This window comes from Capsella rubella, unplaced genomic scaffold (genome assembly GCF_000375325.1).
Source record: "Capsella rubella cultivar Monte Gargano unplaced genomic scaffold, Caprub1_0 scaffold_3, whole genome shotgun sequence".
Lineage (NCBI taxonomy): Eukaryota > Viridiplantae > Streptophyta > Magnoliopsida > Brassicales > Brassicaceae > Capsella > Capsella rubella.
The window spans coordinates 6952178-6972731 of NW_006238921.1; the positions used below are offsets into that span (position 1 = coordinate 6952178).

Below are 20554 nucleotides of genomic sequence, written 5' to 3' on the forward strand. Positions count from 1 at the left end.
AAAAAAGAAATAGAAAATAAAGGTAAATATATAAGACACATTACTATATATATTTAGGATAAATAGTAATAATACAAACAAACAAAATGAAATAAAAAAAAAAAGCTAGAAGAAAGAAATGAAAGGGGGCATGTGAAAGAACGTGGGAAGGTATGAGAGCATATGATCATTTGAGACATGGACATGGGAGAAGCTTTGATGTACTTACTGTCACTTAAGCCACTCTGTGTGTTTTTATTTTTTACTGCTTTTTCAGCTCTCTTGTCTTTACCCCATCATACACCAACTCTTTTGATTCTATATATCCCTTTTTAAACCTCCATCTCTCTCTCTCTCTCTCTCTCTCTCTCTCTCAACCAACATAAACAATTTGTAACCGTACTCTCCTTTTTTTTTGGGTAGATATAGACACTAACAATAACTCATTTCTTGAAAAAGATTTCAATGGTAAAAAATCACTTAGAAACTATATATGATCACCTTATACTTCATATAGCATATATAACCAAAGGAAATGTTTGGGAAGAAAGTAAAACTTGAGATTTTTTTTAAAACACAACTCAATTAGACACTTTAATAGTAGAACACAACTGAGTACAGCTTGTGTTTGCTTAATTTAACCCCAAAAGAAAATGTAACAAAATTGTCGGCAAAGATTGGTAAAGTATATGATGATACAGAGAAATATAGAAGAAAAAAAAATGGGGGGTGGGTTTGAGTCATTCATTGATGTGAATAATGCCATTTTGATCGTTGACAGTTCTGTTTCTAGAATTTATTTCCACCAAGACTTGTAAATCTTACCCATATCGAAGGGCACCCCAACGTAGAATAATAATCCTTTCTTTTCTCTCTTTTTTTCTTTTGGGTACTACTTATAGGACTATAGGAGTGCCCACCACCTATCAAAAATTAATTAATAAAACATTGTATCTGACCTCTCATATCTTACATTTTGATTAGCTTACTATATTTCTTTTTATCAGCAAAGATTTATAATTAATACGCCGTGTTTGATCGGTTGCAATACACAATGATTCATTGAGACTTCATATTTAGTACATGTGTTTCTGTTGAAGACTACTACTTAATTACTTATAATGTAACACTGATGTCGCTTGAGAGCAGAGAGGTCATAACAATATATTTTATGTTGGCCGTTTAGTTTGCATGAAATTGAAATGGTCGTCGTTACACATTTTCTGGGTTAAATAAGAAATACAGAATTCAAAGACGCCATGTGGCGATTATCATAACAAAAGTTTAATTAGGAACAATCGTGTGACCGATCAAGAGCTATGACTAATGAGTACTCGCACAGAGTCACAGTTCATCATCAGTTTCTTCTTATCTACGCAATTGTATTTGAGTTTGTCTTTAATTCATAATATATTCAGAGAATAATGATAATTTTTATCATAAAAAAAAAGAAGCAAAATGATTGAGTCATATGCATGGAAATTAGAAGTTGTATTAAGCGTAGCATTAATTGTTAGGCTCTCTAAACGAAACATACACACTCTCATGTATAGGGTAAGCATATATCTAAGTGTCTGGTACAGGGTAAGCATATATCTAAGTGTCTCACCTTAGCTAAACTACGAACTTGTAGCTCTAAAATGTTTATGGCTCCAGCAGCTTGAGGGTTCTTGCCGCAATTAATTAAGTGTATGGCCACATCTTAATTAACTATTAAACCTCACATCTCAAAAGTTCTTTTAACAAGTCACACAAAATCATCACATAATTCACAAGTCACACCGAATTAACTATTAAACCTCTTCATCCATCATATATATGAAAAGGATCATAATCAAACGTTACGTTGTACGTATACCGTTCCTCATTTCCTTGAGATTATTCAATATACATAGTTACATACTATAATATATATAGTTTCCCCTTATGATTTTGTCATCTCTCTCAATCATAAGATTAATTAGTATTAACTATTAACATATTAATTTGATTTTTCTAGTAAGTAAGGTGATGATGAAGATCAGGATCTGGTTTATCAACACCGTCGACGTTCCTAATCCAAAACGTCATGTCCAAGGAGGCTGCACCGTCAGGGACGTCTTCCATCACCGCCTCTTGTCCCGGAGGAAAGAATATTCCGGTGCGTGGGTGTGGTTTCCAGCTCTCCTCTTCGCCGCCAAAGTTGAGATTATGGTCAGAAATATCTTCAAAGTAACTGACGGTCCTCGGGTTTGGTTTCGCAGCTTTGCTACTTATTCCTGCAGCACGCCCTTGAAATTGCTTCCAACTCCTAAAATCATCATTAAAAAACATATTATAATTAAACGCTTCTTCTTTTTTTTTTTTTTTAAAAGACCTCCAAATTTACTATTCTACTTATGTACGTATCAAACATTTTTAACATTCACCTTACTAACTTATAGTTATATATATATATATATATAGTAGCAAGATTCTAAATCTACAAAACATATTACTTAATAAAATATCACAATATCTTATATATTTATATTTTGACAAAATAATAATTTCTTTTTAATATATAAGGTTGGAATTTATGAAAATAAAAAACAGGAATATATATATATATATGTGTGTGTGTGTGGGCTTTTTCCAGCTTCTATGACGTGTTTTGTACTAATAGGATTTGATTAGTGAAAGTAAGAGACGAATTTGATTAGCATTATTAATTGACCTTAACAGCAGCGTTGGTGCTTTGGCGATCCCCGTTCTTCCCACCATCTGTTTATATGTTACTTAGTTATATATAGTATGAGAGTGTATATTTCTATGATCAGTCTATAACTTGAGCTTGTGTTATGTTGTATCTTTGGTGATCTATTCTATATATACACACCATAAATTGTACGGCTAGAGAATCTGGAGAGTGGAGGGGAAAAGAGAGAAGACAAATCAAAGAGGATAGTATTTTAATCAGCTCGATACTTGTCTTATTTTTGGTTAAAAGTTGTTACTTGTTAGTTTGAAAGAACTTATAACGTGTGGAACGTTTTCAATCGATCAATGTATTTGTTAGGAGATTATACTTAGGGTGAATATGGAGACCAGCATAGTTTAACCAATTTTTAAACAATATTCTTCCGTAATTAACTTCTTTAAAAAAAATTAAAATAAATATTAGCAGAAACTTTGCTACTTCTTGTAAAATTCATTCTACGTTATTGGTAGATTGGGTAGACTGCATGATTTGTAAACTACAAAGATAAGAAAACTTTTGATAATTCCACGTAATTAGAAAAAAGTCTTCGAGAATATCAAAGTACAAAAGTGTTATTTAATTTATAATAAATTAAATTATCGATTAATAAGTGCCATTGGTTCTAAAGATGTTCCGATCGAATTTAATGATCCGATTATGATATCGGATGGTGATAATATTGGAAGAAGTATATATATATTTCAACATCACTTGTATTTTTCAGTAGTACTTGCAGTTATACGTAATGTCTCTATAAAAGAAAAAAGAAAGAAAAAACATTTAAATTAGCTAAACGAATTTCTTTTAAACGATACACATATAGACTACATGTACTTTAAAAGAGTTTGGAAAGTTTAACATATATATTTAGCTTTTGAATAATAATCTATCTAGTGTCTTGCAATTTTTTTGTCATCAATTCTGAATTCTTTTTATCTGCATGCATATAAAAGTTCAAGCAGTTTAACATATATATCCATGCATGTGTTTAGTGTTTACATAAACAAAAATATAGAGTACGTAATTTTTTGTTACAGCTTTTTAAATTGGAAACTTAGAATATATTCCATTATGCACATTTGTGTAGCTTCATAAGGAAAAGTGCGAAATCCAATGGAAGATATTTGTTTTAAAAAAAGGTGAAACTGTTTTACGACAGACAAATCAAATTCAAGTTATTGTTTCTTTTGTCTATATTAGTAAAAAAAAAAAGTAGTGAATAAAATTTGATCTTAAGTATTCTACGCAATTGGTTGGTATAATTTTGAACCAATCCTTATCAAATATATGCATGTTTTGAAAAACATGCGATTTGTGGAGTTGATAAACTTTGTTTTGATAGAAATAGTACATGCAAAATACCAGCAGGGCCATATATATTTTGGAACTATTCTATATTAATACGTTACAATGAGATTCTATCTTACGTATGTTATTGCTTAGGAAATTTACCATCCCATTTACTTAGCTTCGGTATATGTTTCACAGTTTCAGTATTGTATTTGTTTCAGTTAGTTAATTAGGTTCTTTTTTGATAAAAGAAACTCGGAAAAATTGATTACAAGTATACTATAAACAAACTACTAAACATTTATCGACATCATCGATCTCTATCGTGACTCTTATATAAATCGAACCCATCGTATCAATATCATCGACCCAAATCCGCTCCGGACTTTGACCAATTTCGAGAGGTCTATATATGTAGTTTGGAATATAGTGTGGAATTCACATACATATAATATAATTTTGTTTATCCCAAAACTATAGAAAGAAACAATATGATTTTATATGCCTTTGTTATAATTGGTGTAAAGAACCCTTCATCTCAGCCTCAGGTGGGAATCTTTTTAACCTTTTTTTTTTTTTTTTTTTTTTAACTTCCTTATTATTATCCTCGTTTCCCATTATTTCTTTGTTTCGATGTGACATAAATTTAGAATTATGCTTCAATTTATAACCTCTCAAGTGCAAAGGTGTGTAGCTTTAATTTAAAGAAGAATATAATCACTATATGTTTCTAGCAAACTTTAAGTAACGAAAAAAAAAAAAAAAAAAAACCGTCAGTTTCAGTAAATCATGACTTTTTAAGCATGTTGGTTTTAGAATCTTACAAAAACTATAATACTAATACATACTTCTAACTGTATTTTACTTTGTTTGGAAAAAATATTGTCTAATTGTTAAAAAAGAACTCTCAAATTTTTGCCAAAAAAAAAATCTCTACAAGAGAGAGAGCAAATGAAAAAAGAACGAAAGAAAAATGAAAAGTCCCTTTGTATGTCAACTTAATTAGAGAATTCTATTAATTAAAACCAAATTACTAGTGAGAAAGAAAAAAAGTTCTCCTAAGGCCTAGCTCTTCCGGACAGTGAAAGGCACATAGTAGTGTCAAGTGTGACGCTAGATAGGTCTGACTGAGACTCGAGCATGGCGTTAAAGAGAGAGAGGTACAAGGACAAGAGTTACCAAGTTCCACTTGTCATTCACAATGTCTTAGCTATGATGCACCATTTGAGATTAAAAAAACCTCAGGACGCCTAGATTCTTTTTGGCACTGCAGTTTATTCTTTCTTGATGTTTCCAATCACATTCATTACATGTAATGAGTGATGTAGCCGTTTGTGGTTTTAGTGAGACTTTGGCTTAAGTTGGTTAATCCAAATCTAAAGAAACATTAACCTAATTCTCTATCTCAGTCTCTCATCCCATGAATTCTTGGATTAATTACATGGTATATGTGTCCATGGCTCCACGCCATAGAAAGTGATCCAATAAGCAAAATATGAGAAACAGAGAAGATATCAAAAGCAATAAACTTGAAAAGACTTGACAAAAAGAAGTGCAATTGGTTTCAATCCAAATATTGAAAATTAGAAAATGTGGGCAGAAATATAGTTTAAGTGAATTATACTTATGGTATATATACATCCTGTAAACCATAAGCAAATACATGTTTCTACACTTACTTGTATTGTTTTCTGTACTTTATCCAGCAGTTGAACAATACATAAATAAATTGCATCCTTACAAACTATACAAGACTTACCATGCGCCTTTAAAGATTTTGTGCAAGAATCACATACTTTTGTTGGTCTGTCTTTTACATGTGATGATCATGGGAGAAGACTAGCAGAAGACTCATCTCCATGTTCTTCATCCAACTGTGACTCTGATGGAACTCCTGAAACTGGTCTTGTTTCCTCTGGGATAAATCTAGCCCATCGTTTCTCCTTCACAAGTGTTAAGAACGGGTACAGACAGAACCCGAGAATGATAATCAGGCCACTGATAAGAAATGTCTTCGGAGTGGCCAAAACCATTACAAGAATGACAAGCAAAGAAGGAGGCAGGCACAGCAATGAAACTCCAAATGTGTTTAAGGGGACTCTATAAGGTCGATGGAGATCCGGTTTCTTAATCCTTAGTTTGACAAAGGCTGCGAATTCTAGAAGCATTCCTAATGCGTACAAGAAATTCAGAAACTCAATGATCTCTTGGAAGCTCATCCACGAGAGGAATATGACTCCTGTAGCTGAGCACAGAATACTGATCGTTGGTGTCCCATACTTTGATCTGCAACACACAAAGCATGTTAAACCAAGTTATTCACGGGAATCATGACCCATACACACTCTTGGAGACAATAAAGGGACTGACCTTTGAGCAAAAAATGCAGGGAGCATACCGATCTCACTCATACCGAGAAGCTGAAATGCATCACTACTCATCTCGGCTTCAAACAATCCAAGATTAGACATTGCAGCAGCTGCTTGGATCCATCCCTTGAGCCAAACACCTCCAATAATCATTCCAACCTCAGCAAAATACCCATCACTCCACTCGTCAGTAGAAGATGAGCTTAAAGCACCAGTCCCTGCCATGAGGGGAATCAAATAGGACCCCATGACCAACAAAACGGCTCCAAACAAAGCCTTTGGAAACGTCTTCCCGGGATTCTCCACTTCTCCTGCAAGAGTACTAGCTTTGTCCCAATAGTTCAGATTCCAAAACATGGTATTGAAGTACCCTCTCCAATTAATCTTCCGAGTATCCACAAACAGCCAACGCTTAGGCCTGATTCGAGGAACCGCAAGTAAAGCCATTACAACGAAAGGACAGAGCGAAAAAATCGCTAGCACAACAGCTGATAACCCAACAATATGCAATCCTCTATAGTTCAAATAAGTCAGTGAGAATGTAATGCCTAATAGAGCAGGAACACGAGCAGCTACATGATTCAAAACCGGGAACGAATGTTTCAGGTAATCAAGAAACAAAACAGGGTACAGAGCATTATCCATAACACCACTGAACCATTTCCAAAACCCTTCCTGGAATCCCCAGAACGGACCAAACGCTGAAGAGATCCAAACAACGTAACCACCATTCTCAGGGAAGCTTGTGGCAAGCTCTGCCGTAATCAGAGCTTCGGGTATACTCCAAATGAGAGGGAAAATCAAGAATCCTAAAAGGGATAAGAGAGGACCACCACCAGATTTCACAGAATCCTCCACACCAAAAGGTCCACCAGAAACTTCATAGAAAATCAGAAACACTAGAGGCAATAATGTCAGCTTCGGACTTGATTTAGTCGTCTCAGAGCTGGACTCATCGTTTATTATTATCTCTTCACCCATCAATCAGATAGAGAGACAGAGAGAGAGAGAGCTCTCGGTGTTTCTATAGAAAACAAACAAAAAGATACTTTTTAAGTCGAGATTTTGGATGGTTTCAATAAAAATCAATCCTTTGCTTAAGAAAACATCAAAAAAAGTAAGAGCTTTTGAAAAGCTCTGTTCAGAAGTCAGAGGAATTGCAAAACAGAGAGTCAAATGAATCGATGGGGAATGAATAGAGAACCTGTAGATCGAATCAGAGTGGGCTTGGTCTTGGTGCAATAGCCCAAGCTCGCCAGTTGAATTGATGAAATGGATCTCTGAATCTCCCTTTCTCTGACGAACCCTATAAATTGATGGAGAGGAAGGAGATGGAATTGATTGGAAAGATTAAAGCAGAACAAGATTCCATCTCAGATTTAAGATTGAATGTGACGTTAGATCAATATTAAATATCTTTGTATAATTGTTTTTGTGGGCGTACGACTTTTGCATTTAGTTTGTGTAAGTTATAAGCCGCAAGGCTCCCACCATTGCAATTTGCAACTACCACCTGCATCACTGTATGACTACGACTTCCTCAAACTTTTTGGTTCTCTTAGGTAATTTTTTTTATTTACTTTTTGACTGTAGCAAATTTACTTTTTAATAAATTATATAACATATGGAGACTGTAAGTCACATTATTCGGTGTGGATTTTGTATATTATTTTTTGGGATTTCTTTGGATCATATTAAACAAAAAAATCAAAGTCTTAAAAAAAGAAAAAAGAAATGATTTTATATTATTGTTGAAATAAAAATCTTATATTACTTAATAGTAATGGATATCACAAAGTCTAATAAAATTCAATTTTTTTTGGTAAGATAATAAAATTCAATATTGTTACTGATTTGCAAAACATTTTAGAGATTGGATTTTAATGATTTTAAGGGATTTTAGTGGATTTTAAGAAACCACATTGATTTTTTTTAATTTTTTTTGGACACATATATGACCTAACTTATTTGTTTTTAAAAAGAAGCCATAAAGTTATTAAAAAAAAAAAAAAAAAAAACCTAATTCTCACTTGAAACAATGACTACAATGACTGATCTTTCTCGGGATTTGGAAGAGGAGATACTGTGTAGGGTTCCCATAACTTCTCTAGGGGCAGTAAGATCTACTTGCAAGCGATGGAACGCTTTATGTGACGATCATCGCTTTACAAAGAAACATTGTGGTAAAGCAGCCAAGGAAACTCTGGTGATCAGGATTTGTGATTATAAACTTTGTTTAATGAGCATCAATCTCCATGGAGATGATCATAAGGTTATAAAGCAAATAGGTAAACTACTAGTTAATCAAGTCGAGATATCTAAAGTGTTGCATTGCGATGGCTTGTTGTTTCGCTTTACTAATAAGGATTACTCGGGGCTCATGGTTTTGAACCCGTATTCCGGACAAAACAGGTGGATCCAACCCAGTGGATACTACTATTTCGATATAGACATGTTTTATATCGGATACGACAGTAACAACAACCACAAAATCTTGAGGGTTTCCCGTTGGTCTAACCACAATGAGTACGAAATCTACGATTTTAAGTCTAATGTATGGAGGGTTGTTAATGTCACTACTAAGTGGACAATATTTCGTCGGTGGAGTGTGTCCTTGAAGGGGAATACCTACTTCACTGTTGTGGGAAAACTCAAAGGACAAGGAGAGTCCAAAGAAAATTGTTTACTTTGTTTTGATTTTACAAGAGAGAGATTTAGGCGGCGCCTTCTTCCTCTGCCATTTCACTCTAGTACACAAGGTTCTCTAATTGTATTTCCTGTTAGAGGAGAAAAGCTTGCGGTGTTATTTGAGAAGTATGGTGCATATGAGACGAAGATATGGATCACAACAAAGATTGAGCCTAATGAAGTGTCGTGGAGCTACTTCTTAAAAACTTGATAGATTAGTGTTGAGTGGGATGAGATATGGATTACAAGAAAGTATATTCGTCGACGAGAAGAAGAAAGTAGTAGTGATTTTTAATATTGACACAAAAAAAGAGGCACAACAACAAAGCTTACGTTTTTAAAGAGGATGGATACTACAGAGAAGTTGATCTTGTCGGAGAATCTAAGTGTCGGATGATTATGTGCTCTTATGTTCCAAGTTCGATGCTAATCCAGTAAGGTCCGCTACAATTAATACCTGCATGTGGCAAAAGGAAATGATTAGTCCATTATATAGTTTACAAATACATTTTCATTCATTTTTATGTTTCTTTTTTTCCTCAAGTGTTCCCATGTCCTTTCGAACAAGACTTACTTGGTTTACAGGGTTTGCTGATCATAAACCAAACTTGAGTACTGTTTAGGTATCAAGAGAAAAAGTTGAGAGTTAATTACATCATTGTAAGAGAGTCTTCGGGTGTGCTTGTTAGTTGTTGTTAATTATATAAGAAGAAGCTTAATGACATGTAATTATAATAGCTCAGTAGCTCTACTGATTTTTTTTTTCGCTTGGATGGTTTATTAACAATATTCATATCAATGGAGCCGTTCTCTTTCCCATCTATATATATCTAAAAGATTATCAAAAGCCAAGAAAACAGAGGAGGCGGCATACATCTTCAGATCTTCTTCTTCTATCCACCGATTCTTCATTACTTTAGAAATTCTTCTGCGTATATCTTCTGAAAACTATGTTAACCTTCCTAAGTGTTACATGACAAGTGATATATATTACAAACAAATTAGACAACAGTTACTTTTGTTGATGTTTTGGAAATTATAACAAACAAAACAAAGCACGAATGCTAGCTTTTAATTAGTCTCAGTACTGAATTTAGAAAATACAAGGAAGCTGATTCAGTTCCAGAAAAAACTTCTTGCTTAAAGAAAGGCTCACTCGAGAACCCCATAATTTACTTTTATTAATTTAGTAGCAATAGTTTTCCTGAATCTTATAATATTTCGCTATTTAGATAAGAGTTAGAAAATCACGTACTTATCTTTGTGATTAAAAATATTACGAAACTTTATAGAAACGACACTGGAAAATATATTTTATGGAAGCTGAATTAAAATTCTCTATGTGACACATGCATGATGCTATAAGTTAACCTAACTTATTTGTTTATCGTGGGCTAACGTTTTCTCTACCTTAAAACAATGACTACGATGTCCGATCTTTCGCATGATTTGGTAGAGGAGATAATACGTAGGGTTTCTATAACTTCTCTAGGAGCAGCGAGATCCACTTGCAAACTATGGAACGCTTTATTCAAAGATCAGAACTTCACAAAGCACAGTGGTACATCATCATCAGCCAAGGAGATTATGCTCATCATGATCCGTGGTTGTAGAGCTCACTTAATGAGTCTCAATCTCTATGATATTCATAACCGCAAAGGGTGGATAGATGTATCTGTAAAGGAGATAGGTAAACTTAACCAAGTGGAGATCATTGAAGTGATTCATTGCCATGGTTTATTGTTATGCGTCACTAAGGATCACTCGAGGCTCCTGGTTTGGAACCCGTCCGGAAATATCAAGTGGATCCACCCCAAAAGCAACAATTTCCATACATTAGACAGGTTTGCTATCGGATACGACAACAACAACCACAAATTCAAAGTCTTGAGGTTTTACTATTGGAGTTCACACATTGAGTATGAAATCTTCGACTTCAAGTCTAATTCATGGAGGGTTCTTGATGTCACTACCGACTGGAAAATACATCGTCGGGGTGTGTCTTTGAAGGGAAATACTTACTTTATTGCTCATGGGAGATTGCAAGTGGAACATGGAGAGTTTTTACGTTGTTTTGATTTTACAAGAGAGAGATTTGGACCGCGTCTTCCTCTGCCATTCCACTCTTGTCTTGACGATTCTGTAATTCTATCTACTGTTAGAGAAGAGAAGCTTGCAGTGTTATTAAAGAGGTTTGGTGAATATGAGATTGGAATATGGATCACAACTAATCTTGAGCTCAATGAAGTGTTGTGGAGCAACTTGTTAAAGGTTGATGTGGAACTATACGCCAAACCATTTAGGTTTCCACATGGGAGTTTCTTCGTCGATGAGAAGAAGAAAGTAGCAGTGATTTTTGATATAAGTAGGGAAACGTGGACCAACTACGAACCTTACATGGTTCAACAGGGTGGATACTACACTGGAGTGGATCTCAAAGAATCTGACCGATGGATGCTTATGTGCTCTTATGCTCCAATTTTAATGCATATCCAGTAAGATCCCGTACCTTCATAAGGCAGAAGAAAATTAGGAGGATATTACTATATCCCCTTATATAGTTTAAAATACTATTTCATCATTTGTTTTGAGTTTTTAATGGATTCATGTTCCTTTGGAGTTTAATTATGAGAGGGAGGGCGAAAATTCAAATGCTAATTTTTATTCGAAACCGTGACAATGATGTCCGATCTTTCCCAAGATTTGCTAGAAGAGATACTCTCTAGGGTTCCATTGACATCTTTGAAAGCAACAAGATCCATTTGTAAACAATGAAACACTTTATCCAAAGATCATATGTTATGTAAAGCAGAAACAAAACATCAGTTTCTAAGATTTATGTTTCAATGAGATTCAATCTCCAACGTATCCTCAACGAAGATGTTGAAAAGTTAGTTAATCCATCAATAAAAGAGATGAGTAATTTATTTAATCAAGTCGAGATGATTGAAGTCATTTACTGTGATGGCTTATTGTTATGCGTCATAAGAAACTATATTGGCCTCGTGGTATGGAACCCGTATTTGGGTTAAACCAGTTGGATCGAACCCATAAACGCTTACAACAGATTTGACATGTATGCTCTCGGATATGACAACAACAAGAATCGTTCTTAGCAAAAAAACAACAAGAATCGTAATCACAAAATTTTAAGGATATTTGAGATTTATAATGATGAATTGATGACAACTATGCAAAGAAGTCATCAGAGTACCAGATATACGATTTTAAGTCTAATTTATGGATCACAAGCCTATATGGTATCATTTTGGTGTCTTGTCTCTCTCTTTTCTTTTTTCGGAAATAGACTAGTCATATTATGTGTTTCCTATAATATTCAAAAGCTTTGTTGCCCCCGAGGACTTAAACCAGAAGTTTGTATGGATCAATAGATTGAGCTTACTGGGTTGTATTTTATTTTCATTTACCTTGGGAACTTGATTACCTGAACTAGTTTATGGACAAAAACATTTTATCAAATTCAATGATACTTTGCCAAGCTTAAAAATATTTTAACTGTATTAGAACTCGAATGCAGTTTTACATTGTAACAGTAGTAGAAAGTTTTACATTTATCATAAATGTAGTCTTACCAGTGTATTATTGATATAGAGAGTAACGACGAGAGCTTTTATTTGTTTAGAGCTTATAAATAATAGTCACGCACGGCACATCATTAATGTAGTTGTTTTCGGATTTGCCTTTAATAGCTAAAAAGCAAACGAATTAGGTATTCTTACTTTCAGTTTAATTTAGCCAATTGCTAAAAAAAAATTCATCAAAATCAAATCAAAGCGAAAATTATAAAAAGATCAGCGAAAGCTCTCTCTTCTCTCTCATTCTCATATAACTTAAAAAGGTTTCAGAAAACCCCAAATAAATCCACCCTTTCAATTCTCACATCTTTCTTTCTCTCTTCGCTGCGAAGCAAAGGAATATGCAAAAAATACCTTTGGGAGTCTCTCTGCTTTGCTTTGCATCAAACAAATTTTGCTCTTAAGGTTGAGTGGAAGAGGATACTGACAAATCTCTGTAATGCACTGTGAAGATCTCGAAGAAGAAGAACACGACGAAGACGAAGAAGAAGCAGAAGCGATAGATTGATTTCTCGTAGAGAATGGTGGCTGCGGTTCCTCTAGCAGCAATCTCCACCACCGACCCTTATAAGAATCCACCTCGAGATCGCCAAGATAAACCTCAACTCTCTTCTAACAATGGCGGACTACAACGAAGACCTAGACCTGCTAAAAATGTCCCCTCTCGCTACTTATCCCCTTCTCCTTCTCGTCCTCATTCTCATTCCACACCCACTACTACATCTTCTTCTTCTTCTTCTTCTGCGGTTGCGGTACTGAGGTCGAGTAAGCGATATCCTTCCCCTTTACTCTCTCGCACCACGAATTCTGCTTCTGATTTCGTTAAGACGCCTTCCTCGTTGCTCAAACGGTCGCAATCGGCTGACCGTCGTCCGCCGTCGGCAGTTTCTGACACTGGCACTGAAATGTCGGCGGCCACGAAGATGCATATCACCTCCACTAGGAGTTTATCTGTTTCTTTTCAAGGAGAGGCGTTTTCGCTTCCGATTAGTAAGAAGAAGGAGACTACCGCGCCGGTTTCTCACCGGAAATCTACTCCGGACCGGCGGAGGTGTACACCTGTTCGAGATCAGAGGGAGAATTCGAAGCCGGTTGATCAGCAGCTGTGGCCAGGCGCTTCTCGGAGGGGAATTTCAGAACCTGTTGTCCCGAATTCACTTTCTACAAGTGTGGATTGTGACAGTGATGATGGGAGGAAGCTTGGATCTGGCTTTGCGGGAAGGTCGACGTTGCAGCATTCTCAGAGTTCTAGGGTTTCTGTTGATGGAAGATTAGATTTGAGAAGAGGTGATGATATTTTGGAAATGAGAGATGAGAGCAAGACAAGACCAAGCACACATCCGCAATTGGGTTCTAGTGTCTCGTGTGACTTTACTGCATCTGATACTGATAGTGTTTCATCTGGTAGCACTAATGGTGCGCAGGAATGTGGTTCTGGTGTCCATGGTGAGGTTTCTAAAACAAGGAGCTTGTCCCGTAATGCTATGGGTTCTGCTAAATTCTGGCAAGAGACTAATAGCCGGTTAAGGCGGTTGCAGGATCCTGGCTCACCTCGATGCTCTAGCCCAAGTTCGAGAATCAGTAGTATCTCATCGAAGTTCAGTCAATCGAAACGGTTCTCTAGTGATAGTCCGTTGGCATCATCACCTCGTGGTATGTCTTCTCCAGTAAGGGGTGCCACTCGCCCTGCTTCACCAAGTAAGCTTTGGGCAACAACTACATCATCTTCAGCTAGGGCACCTAGTCCTTCTCGCGCGAGAAATGGAGTTTCCGAACAAATGAATGCTTATAACCGCACCTTGCCTTCAATTCTTTGTTTCTCTGCTGATATTAGGAGGGGGAAAATTGGGGAAGATCGCGTTATGGATGCCCACTTGTTGAGGCTTCTGTACAACCGTTATCTACAATGGCGGTTTGCCAATGCTAGGGCAGACTCCACTTTCATGGTACATAGACTGAGTGCAGAGGTATTCTTTCTTTTTCTTTACCCCATTAATGCTAAATAATTTTGAATAATGTGATTGTGCTTGCTTGGATGGCAACTGCTTTTAGCCAATGCAGAAGACTTAGGGGAGACATGATTTGTCAGCTACTTTTAGCTTTTGGTGCAATATAAATGTTAAAGCCTCTAAACTACTTTCGCTATAATGCCTTGTTAATCTACCAACAAGGCTTACGTAATGCTTCTCTAGTAATCTCTGATAAGCTTCTTGAATCTAGAACATTGTTTGATTTAACTGCTGTGCCTTTGTACATCTTGGATTGCGCTGCATGCTAGTTTTTGCCCAATGCTAGATGCAAATACAAACGGGAATAATTGTGAAAAAGTTATGAAGTCTTGCTATCATTGGGAACTAGGATATTCATATAGATAGTTAAGATAGTTGAGTCATTGGTTTGGTCCAATAAACTAGACACAATCTGGTGAACGCAATATTTCCCTTTTCGACAGAAAAACCTATGGAATGCATGGGTATCAATTTCGGAACTGCGCCATTCTGTCACTCTGAAACGGATCAAGTTGCTCTTGCTGAGGCAGAAACTGAAACTAGCTTTCATCTTGAAGGAGCAGGTGAGAATATGAAAGTCTAGGAATTTCATAATTTTTATCCTGTAAGCAAGAAATATTCCATGTTTAGATTCTTACCTTATGAGTTCAATGTCACCATTGAAGTTTTTTCTTAAAATTTGAGACCAAACTGGTATTTTCAGAAAAATTTGGCTTAGGAGGAAATGTAAATTAATATACAATTCAATACTGGCAATGATAACTGCACAGTTACAATTTTACAAGCTAATGTGGAATGTTGATTGTTTCTGTATGGTATATTGTAGTTCTGCTTTTGTGGAAGTTACTATCATTATTAATTGCGTAGAATCATCGTCTCATGGCATTCTGAATCTTTGACAAGGCAACACATGAACGCAGTTTATTTCAAAAATCCAAAACTTTTGACATGTGTAAATAAAGGAGATTATGACTTGTTTTCAAGTAAAAGTATTCCGATGCTGACGAAATCATTGTATGTGAAAATTGTAGGTTGGTTATCTAGAAGAATGGTCTCTTCTGGATAGAGATCATTCGAATTCTTTGTTAGGAGCAACTGAATCCCTGAAAGCGAGCACGCTTCGTCTTCCAATTAGTGGAAAAGCCTTGGTGAGGGCCACTTGCCTGGCCCTGATTTGTGTGTTTCCTGTTTTGTATCTTAAGGTAATAAAATGGTTTTAATGTGTTTTGCGTTGATAGGTTGATATCCAAGATCTCAAGCATGCTGTTAGTTCAGCAGTTGATGTCATGCACGCTATGGTGTCTTCTTTATTTTCGCTGACACTAAAGGTAAATGCCTCGTCTCAGTGATTATAACGTGAATGTTGACTATGGAAGCTATCTTCTCATTGCTCTTCTGTGCAATATATTTTTGCTTCGGAGAATATAAAAAAACTATGCAACATGTAGCTTCGATGTACTTTTCATGTGCAAATACTGCAAAGGTATAGTTATCATGAGAATACAGAGAGGCAAACCAATTTCTTGGGATCCTATCTCTTTGCCACTTTTAATGGTTATTATTAGATAGAAAGTGGAAACTCGCTGTTGTCCATTCTTATATGCATATGTTCAAAACCAATTTAGTTCTGAAAGTCCTCTAATGCATTTCTTTCGTCAAAAGGCTAAAAATCTGTGTATTCGTTACTGCTACATTAGCTCTGGTCAGAAAGACAGAAACTAGAACCTGGTTGTATGAAAAAAATACTATTTTCTTGTGTTTTGTTGACCATAGTTTTAATCCCGCGTTTCTCGGTGCATTTTCCTTTCTTTTTCTGATGTCATTGATAGGTAGAGGACATGAACTCGGTAATGGCAGAAATGGTGAATGTCACTGCAAAAGAAAAGGTTTTGGTTGAACAGTGTCAAGGATTATTATCAAAAGTAGCAGCAATGCAGGTTTGAATGCTCTCTTGGCTTTCTGCTTTTGCATTTTCTTCCTGCTCAGCCTTTATAAGCAAAAGCATGCCCTCTTGCTAGGTTACGGACTGCAGCATGAAGACGCACATAATACAACTAAGCCGGATATAAACCAACCTGACTTCACAACTGTAGAAACTGATCTCCTCTGAGTTTACACAACAACTCACACCACTTCACAACATGAATGATTTCTGACAACGTTTTACATTCCCACGGCCTTCCCTCGGAATCCCAAAACCGCCTTTGTCGTTTTCAACCGGATGAAGGTAAGGTTCTTGGGAGTATCTGTTCGCTGCACTCTGGATTCAACGTTTTTTAAGTTATAAGTTCCTGCATTGGAGATTACAGAAGAGAAAGGTGAAAGAATAGAATGTGGTGTTTAGTTTTACCTATGAAGTTAGCTTAATTGTATACAGAAAAAGCTTCTAAATAGATCTTTTCCTTATGAAGAAAAAAAATGTACATAAAAAATGAAGATATCAATCTCTCTAATTTAAAGTTTGGATTTCTTGCTGTTTTCTCATTCCCAATATGTCGTTCCTTCTTACTGTGTGTAGACTGCTTGTCGTTTTTATTCGCCGCATCAATGCGTCTTTAGTACGTGTTTGTGTCATTGTGTGCTAAAAGAACAAGACAAATGACGTCAGTCTTTTCATTTGTTTTAACTTTTAAGTACAGAACCCAACAGAGACAACCAAGACTTGGTGACCAAGGATCGATCGGTAATTTTTTATTGTGTTCTATATATATAAAAAATAAGAAACAAAAAAAGTGCCTTTGTTTGGATAAGATTATAATTGGCAACACGTCAAGAAGAACTTCACAGGTTTATATGCAAAACGACACGACTGGAATGAATTCAATTTGATAATATTGTTTTAGTAATTTCATTATTTTTAATCTAATAAAAGTCTAAAACACACACAAACTTCGAAACCTTTTCATACTTGTCATTCACGTAAAATCTTAACTCCGAACTCTCTTATGTTCCTGTAGTGTTCTTTTGGTACAAGACATCTCAGCACCGCCAAACCAAAATAGCAGTCACTTTTATACACTTAAACTAGGATATGGTATTTGGTGAAAACTTAACCAAAAATATATGTTGGAGAAGTAGTGGTGTATGTGGTTCTTTTAATTACATTAGCGACGCGTATTAATAATGACCTATACTTAATAACGTGTTTGGTTCTGATTTTAGTACGATTTAGGTAGAACCGTACTCGTATATGAGCCAATACAAGTTTTCTTGTTTCGTCTTCTTTCTCTCTTTTAAATATTTCATCAAAGCAAAACAGAAAAACGAATATTTGTTTGGTACACTTAATCAATTAATTAGAGTGTGTTAACTTGAAAAATTCAGTTAACTTCCTAATATCAAATTAACCAAACGCTATAATATTAAAATTCCCACTTCCGGTAGAAGTTAGGCTCTAATGAATGTTTTTAAGTGGCCAAGGAAACTTTATATATAGCTTTAAGCACATACCTAAGAACAAATCCGTGGTCACATCCGTATTTATTGATTTCGCTTATAAAAAATCAATTTTTCAAAACACAAATTAAATAATGATGCATGCATTGCTGCTAACAAGCATGTGCAATTAAATTTATAGATGTTTTTAATACGAAATAAATAAAACAAACTGTAGGGGATACACTATAGTTTTAGTGGCCGGCCAATAACCATATCGGAAGGTATGACAAAAGAATTTATAAAAATGGTTATTTTATATAAAAAGACCAAACTCTAAAAATAAATGTAATACATGTGCCAAATAACTAATCAAGGCAACGAATCACCCCACATGGAACGATTCTCGTATTTTCCCAAAACTATTTCTGCTCTGTGTTCACACATAGAATGCCACGTGTCCAATATATTTATATACAGTGGACTCATTAAAGAAGAGATTTAGTTACCAAAATGAAATAAAAATAAAAAAATTTCTGACTTTTGTAATCAAATCAATCATCAAATGTTTTTGTATCAATCCCCTAAAACAAATTTACGAATATTCAAATCCAAATCAGAAATTGTAAACTAAAAAAAAAAAAGAAACTATGGGTGTTTTTTTGTTTTGTTTTATAAACGAATTACAAGAATATTAGATTCTTAAAGATAAATCAGCTTCTTTCTTGATGACTTGGTCGTGATCGGTCAACAAAAGCGGTTTTTTACCGGTCAACGGACTCAAGATCTCATCGTCGGCGATTGGGTTGTGATGAAGGCTGAGCTCTGGTAACGCCGGTAGGTTAAGATCGATGAACCCGCGGTGGCTTCTTTCTTCCGATACCGTGCTTGACACGCTTCCGCTGTGGCTGATTGATTTGCTTCCTCCTCCACCGCCGCTTCCGAGGTTGCCTTCGTAGTGACAGCGTTTGTGACCGCCGAGAGCTTGACCCGTCGGGAACACTTTATGACAGATTGAACACTCGTGGATCTTGCCCGATGCGGAAATCGGATGTTTTTCTCCGGCGACGAGGGTCGGAGCTGCCGTTGAGTCATCGGCGTTAGCGGTGATCACGGTTGGTGGTTTGATCCGGTGGCTAGCTTTGTGTCCGCCTAAAGCCTGGTAGGAAGGGAACGCTTTTCCACAAACGCTACACTTGTACGAAAGGCTCTTAGATTCTGGCGGCGGCGTTTGCGGCTGGGGCTGTTGGAATCGCGTTTGAGACGGTTGGTCTTTGGCGAGCATGAGGAGACAGAGAGCGAGGTACTCTTCCTCGGTGAGATCAGATTTGGGACGAGATCGAGGCGGAGAAGAGGAAGAAGAAGAAGGGCTGTGAGAACGCTGACGTTTAGAGCGTTTGCGTTTAAGCCACGGCTCCATGAAAACGGCGTCGTTCATCAAATCCTCTTTGGTATCGATCCTGGTGAAGGAAGATGGTGAGTTCATCGCTTCGAGAGCCATAGAAAACCAACTGTGTTCTTTGTTCGTTTCTTTTAGATCAGAGAAATTGAGAGGAAAGCTCAGAGGCTTTTATCGCGAATATGGTGTGTGTGAGAGAGAGAGAGAAATGGGAGAGGAGGAGAGTGAAGTGCTTAAGAAATGTGTTTGGACTTGTTGTTTTTATATATGGAAACCACGTGGCAGATTTGGGTTCAAGTCGGTCAAATTTTTATCTTCTTATTGTCAAATATACTCCTTAAGAGATAACCTAATTATACACTTTGGTAAAACATGGAAGGATATTTTCACAATATTATATCATATTATATCAACAAATGTTTATAACTGCTATTATTTTATGACAACATAATTAAGCTCTTTCACCATGTGTCAGATAAGTAAAGGATATGCTACAAAAATAATAGTATCTTATCATATCTTTTTAATACTTTTTTCTAAAAAATAATTAATTTTGTTAACTAATTTTAACACTTTCATATTAAGTTGTTATTGTTTTATTAAAGAAGTAAATAATCCAAACCAGAAAAGTAAACCAAATTTGACCAAAAATGAGAACAAAGGGAAACTTACCGTAAAATACCGGGTTGATTAGTTTTGTTTGTCACGGCTGACCTAAGAAGTTCTAGTCATCACGAGTGAGAGACCGGTTCAAAGTCAATAACCAGAAAAGTAACAATTTGGTAAACCCACAAATACTACATTTTTTTTTGTTAAGCTAATTATAAATTAAATTAAAAAAATTAATAATAGAAAAAAGAAGCATACCTTTCCCGTGGAGCTGACTTATGTGTTGGCTACGCGCCACGAGTCGTGTGGGGCACGCCTTAAACCAAACGCGTACACGCCTAATTACGTTTTTTTTATAAAACTTTTATTTTCTAGTTCTAATCTTCTCAATATTTACATAAATTTTATCATTTAATCTATCATCCATTAGCATGATCTCTAGTTATTTAATAATTAATTAATTAATAGTAATTCATCCCATGCTAATCATTCCATTAATTTCTCAAAATTTGATAGCAATA

The 20554-nt window shown here is 35.7% G+C and overlaps 5 protein-coding genes and 1 pseudogene across 6 annotated transcripts; 3 read left to right on the forward strand and 3 right to left on the reverse strand.

Moving 5' to 3' along the window:
• Positions 1–1765: 1765 nt before the first annotated feature.
• On the reverse strand, positions 1766–2779 carry LOC17890902. Its single transcript, XM_006298787.2, has 2 exons — positions 2675–2779; positions 1766–2269 (listed from the first exon to the last, which is right to left on the reverse strand). Exons 1-2 carry the CDS (start codon positions 2719–2721, stop codon positions 1975–1977), a joined length of 342 nt encoding a protein of 113 aa, XP_006298849.1. The 5' UTR covers positions 2722–2779; the 3' UTR covers positions 1766–1974.
• A 2767-nt stretch (positions 2780–5546) lies between these two features.
• On the reverse strand, positions 5547–7791 carry LOC17892983 (probable polyamine transporter At3g19553). The gene is made up of 3 exons (XM_006297508.2): positions 7562–7791; positions 6359–7381; positions 5547–6274 (listed from the first exon to the last, which is right to left on the reverse strand). The coding sequence occupies exons 2-3, from the start codon at positions 7336–7338 to the stop codon at positions 5815–5817; spliced, it is 1440 nt and encodes a 479-aa protein (XP_006297570.1). The 5' UTR covers positions 7339–7381; positions 7562–7791; the 3' UTR covers positions 5547–5814.
• Positions 7792–8395: 604 nt separating this feature from the next.
• Positions 8396–9386, forward strand: LOC17891006 (annotated as a pseudogene).
• A 1078-nt stretch (positions 9387–10464) lies between these two features.
• Positions 10465–11544, forward strand: LOC111831446 (putative F-box protein At5g51000). The gene has a single exon (XM_023785567.1). It carries the CDS (start codon positions 10465–10467, stop codon positions 11542–11544), a length of 1080 nt encoding a protein of 359 aa, XP_023641335.1.
• Positions 11545–12897: 1353 nt separating this feature from the next.
• LOC17893040 (protein SNOWY COTYLEDON 3) lies at positions 12898–17134 on the forward strand. 2 transcript variants are annotated; one of them, XM_006297120.2, is made up of 6 exons: positions 12898–14608; positions 15094–15213; positions 15682–15798; positions 15889–15978; positions 16480–16587; positions 16669–17134. In XM_006297120.2, exons 1-6 carry the CDS (start codon positions 13163–13165, stop codon positions 16717–16719), a joined length of 1932 nt encoding a protein of 643 aa, XP_006297182.1. In that variant the 5' UTR covers positions 12898–13162; the 3' UTR covers positions 16720–17134. The 2 variants fall into 2 exon arrangements, with proteins under 2 accessions (XP_006297182.1, XP_023642666.1); XM_023786898.1 differs by lacking the exon at positions 15094–15213.
• A 1410-nt stretch (positions 17135–18544) lies between these two features.
• Positions 18545–19667, reverse strand: LOC17892640 (zinc finger protein AZF2). Its single transcript, XM_006298265.2, has one exon. It carries the CDS (start codon positions 19524–19526, stop codon positions 18720–18722), a length of 807 nt encoding a protein of 268 aa, XP_006298327.1. The 5' UTR covers positions 19527–19667; the 3' UTR covers positions 18545–18719.
• Positions 19668–20554: the final 887 nt, after the last annotated feature.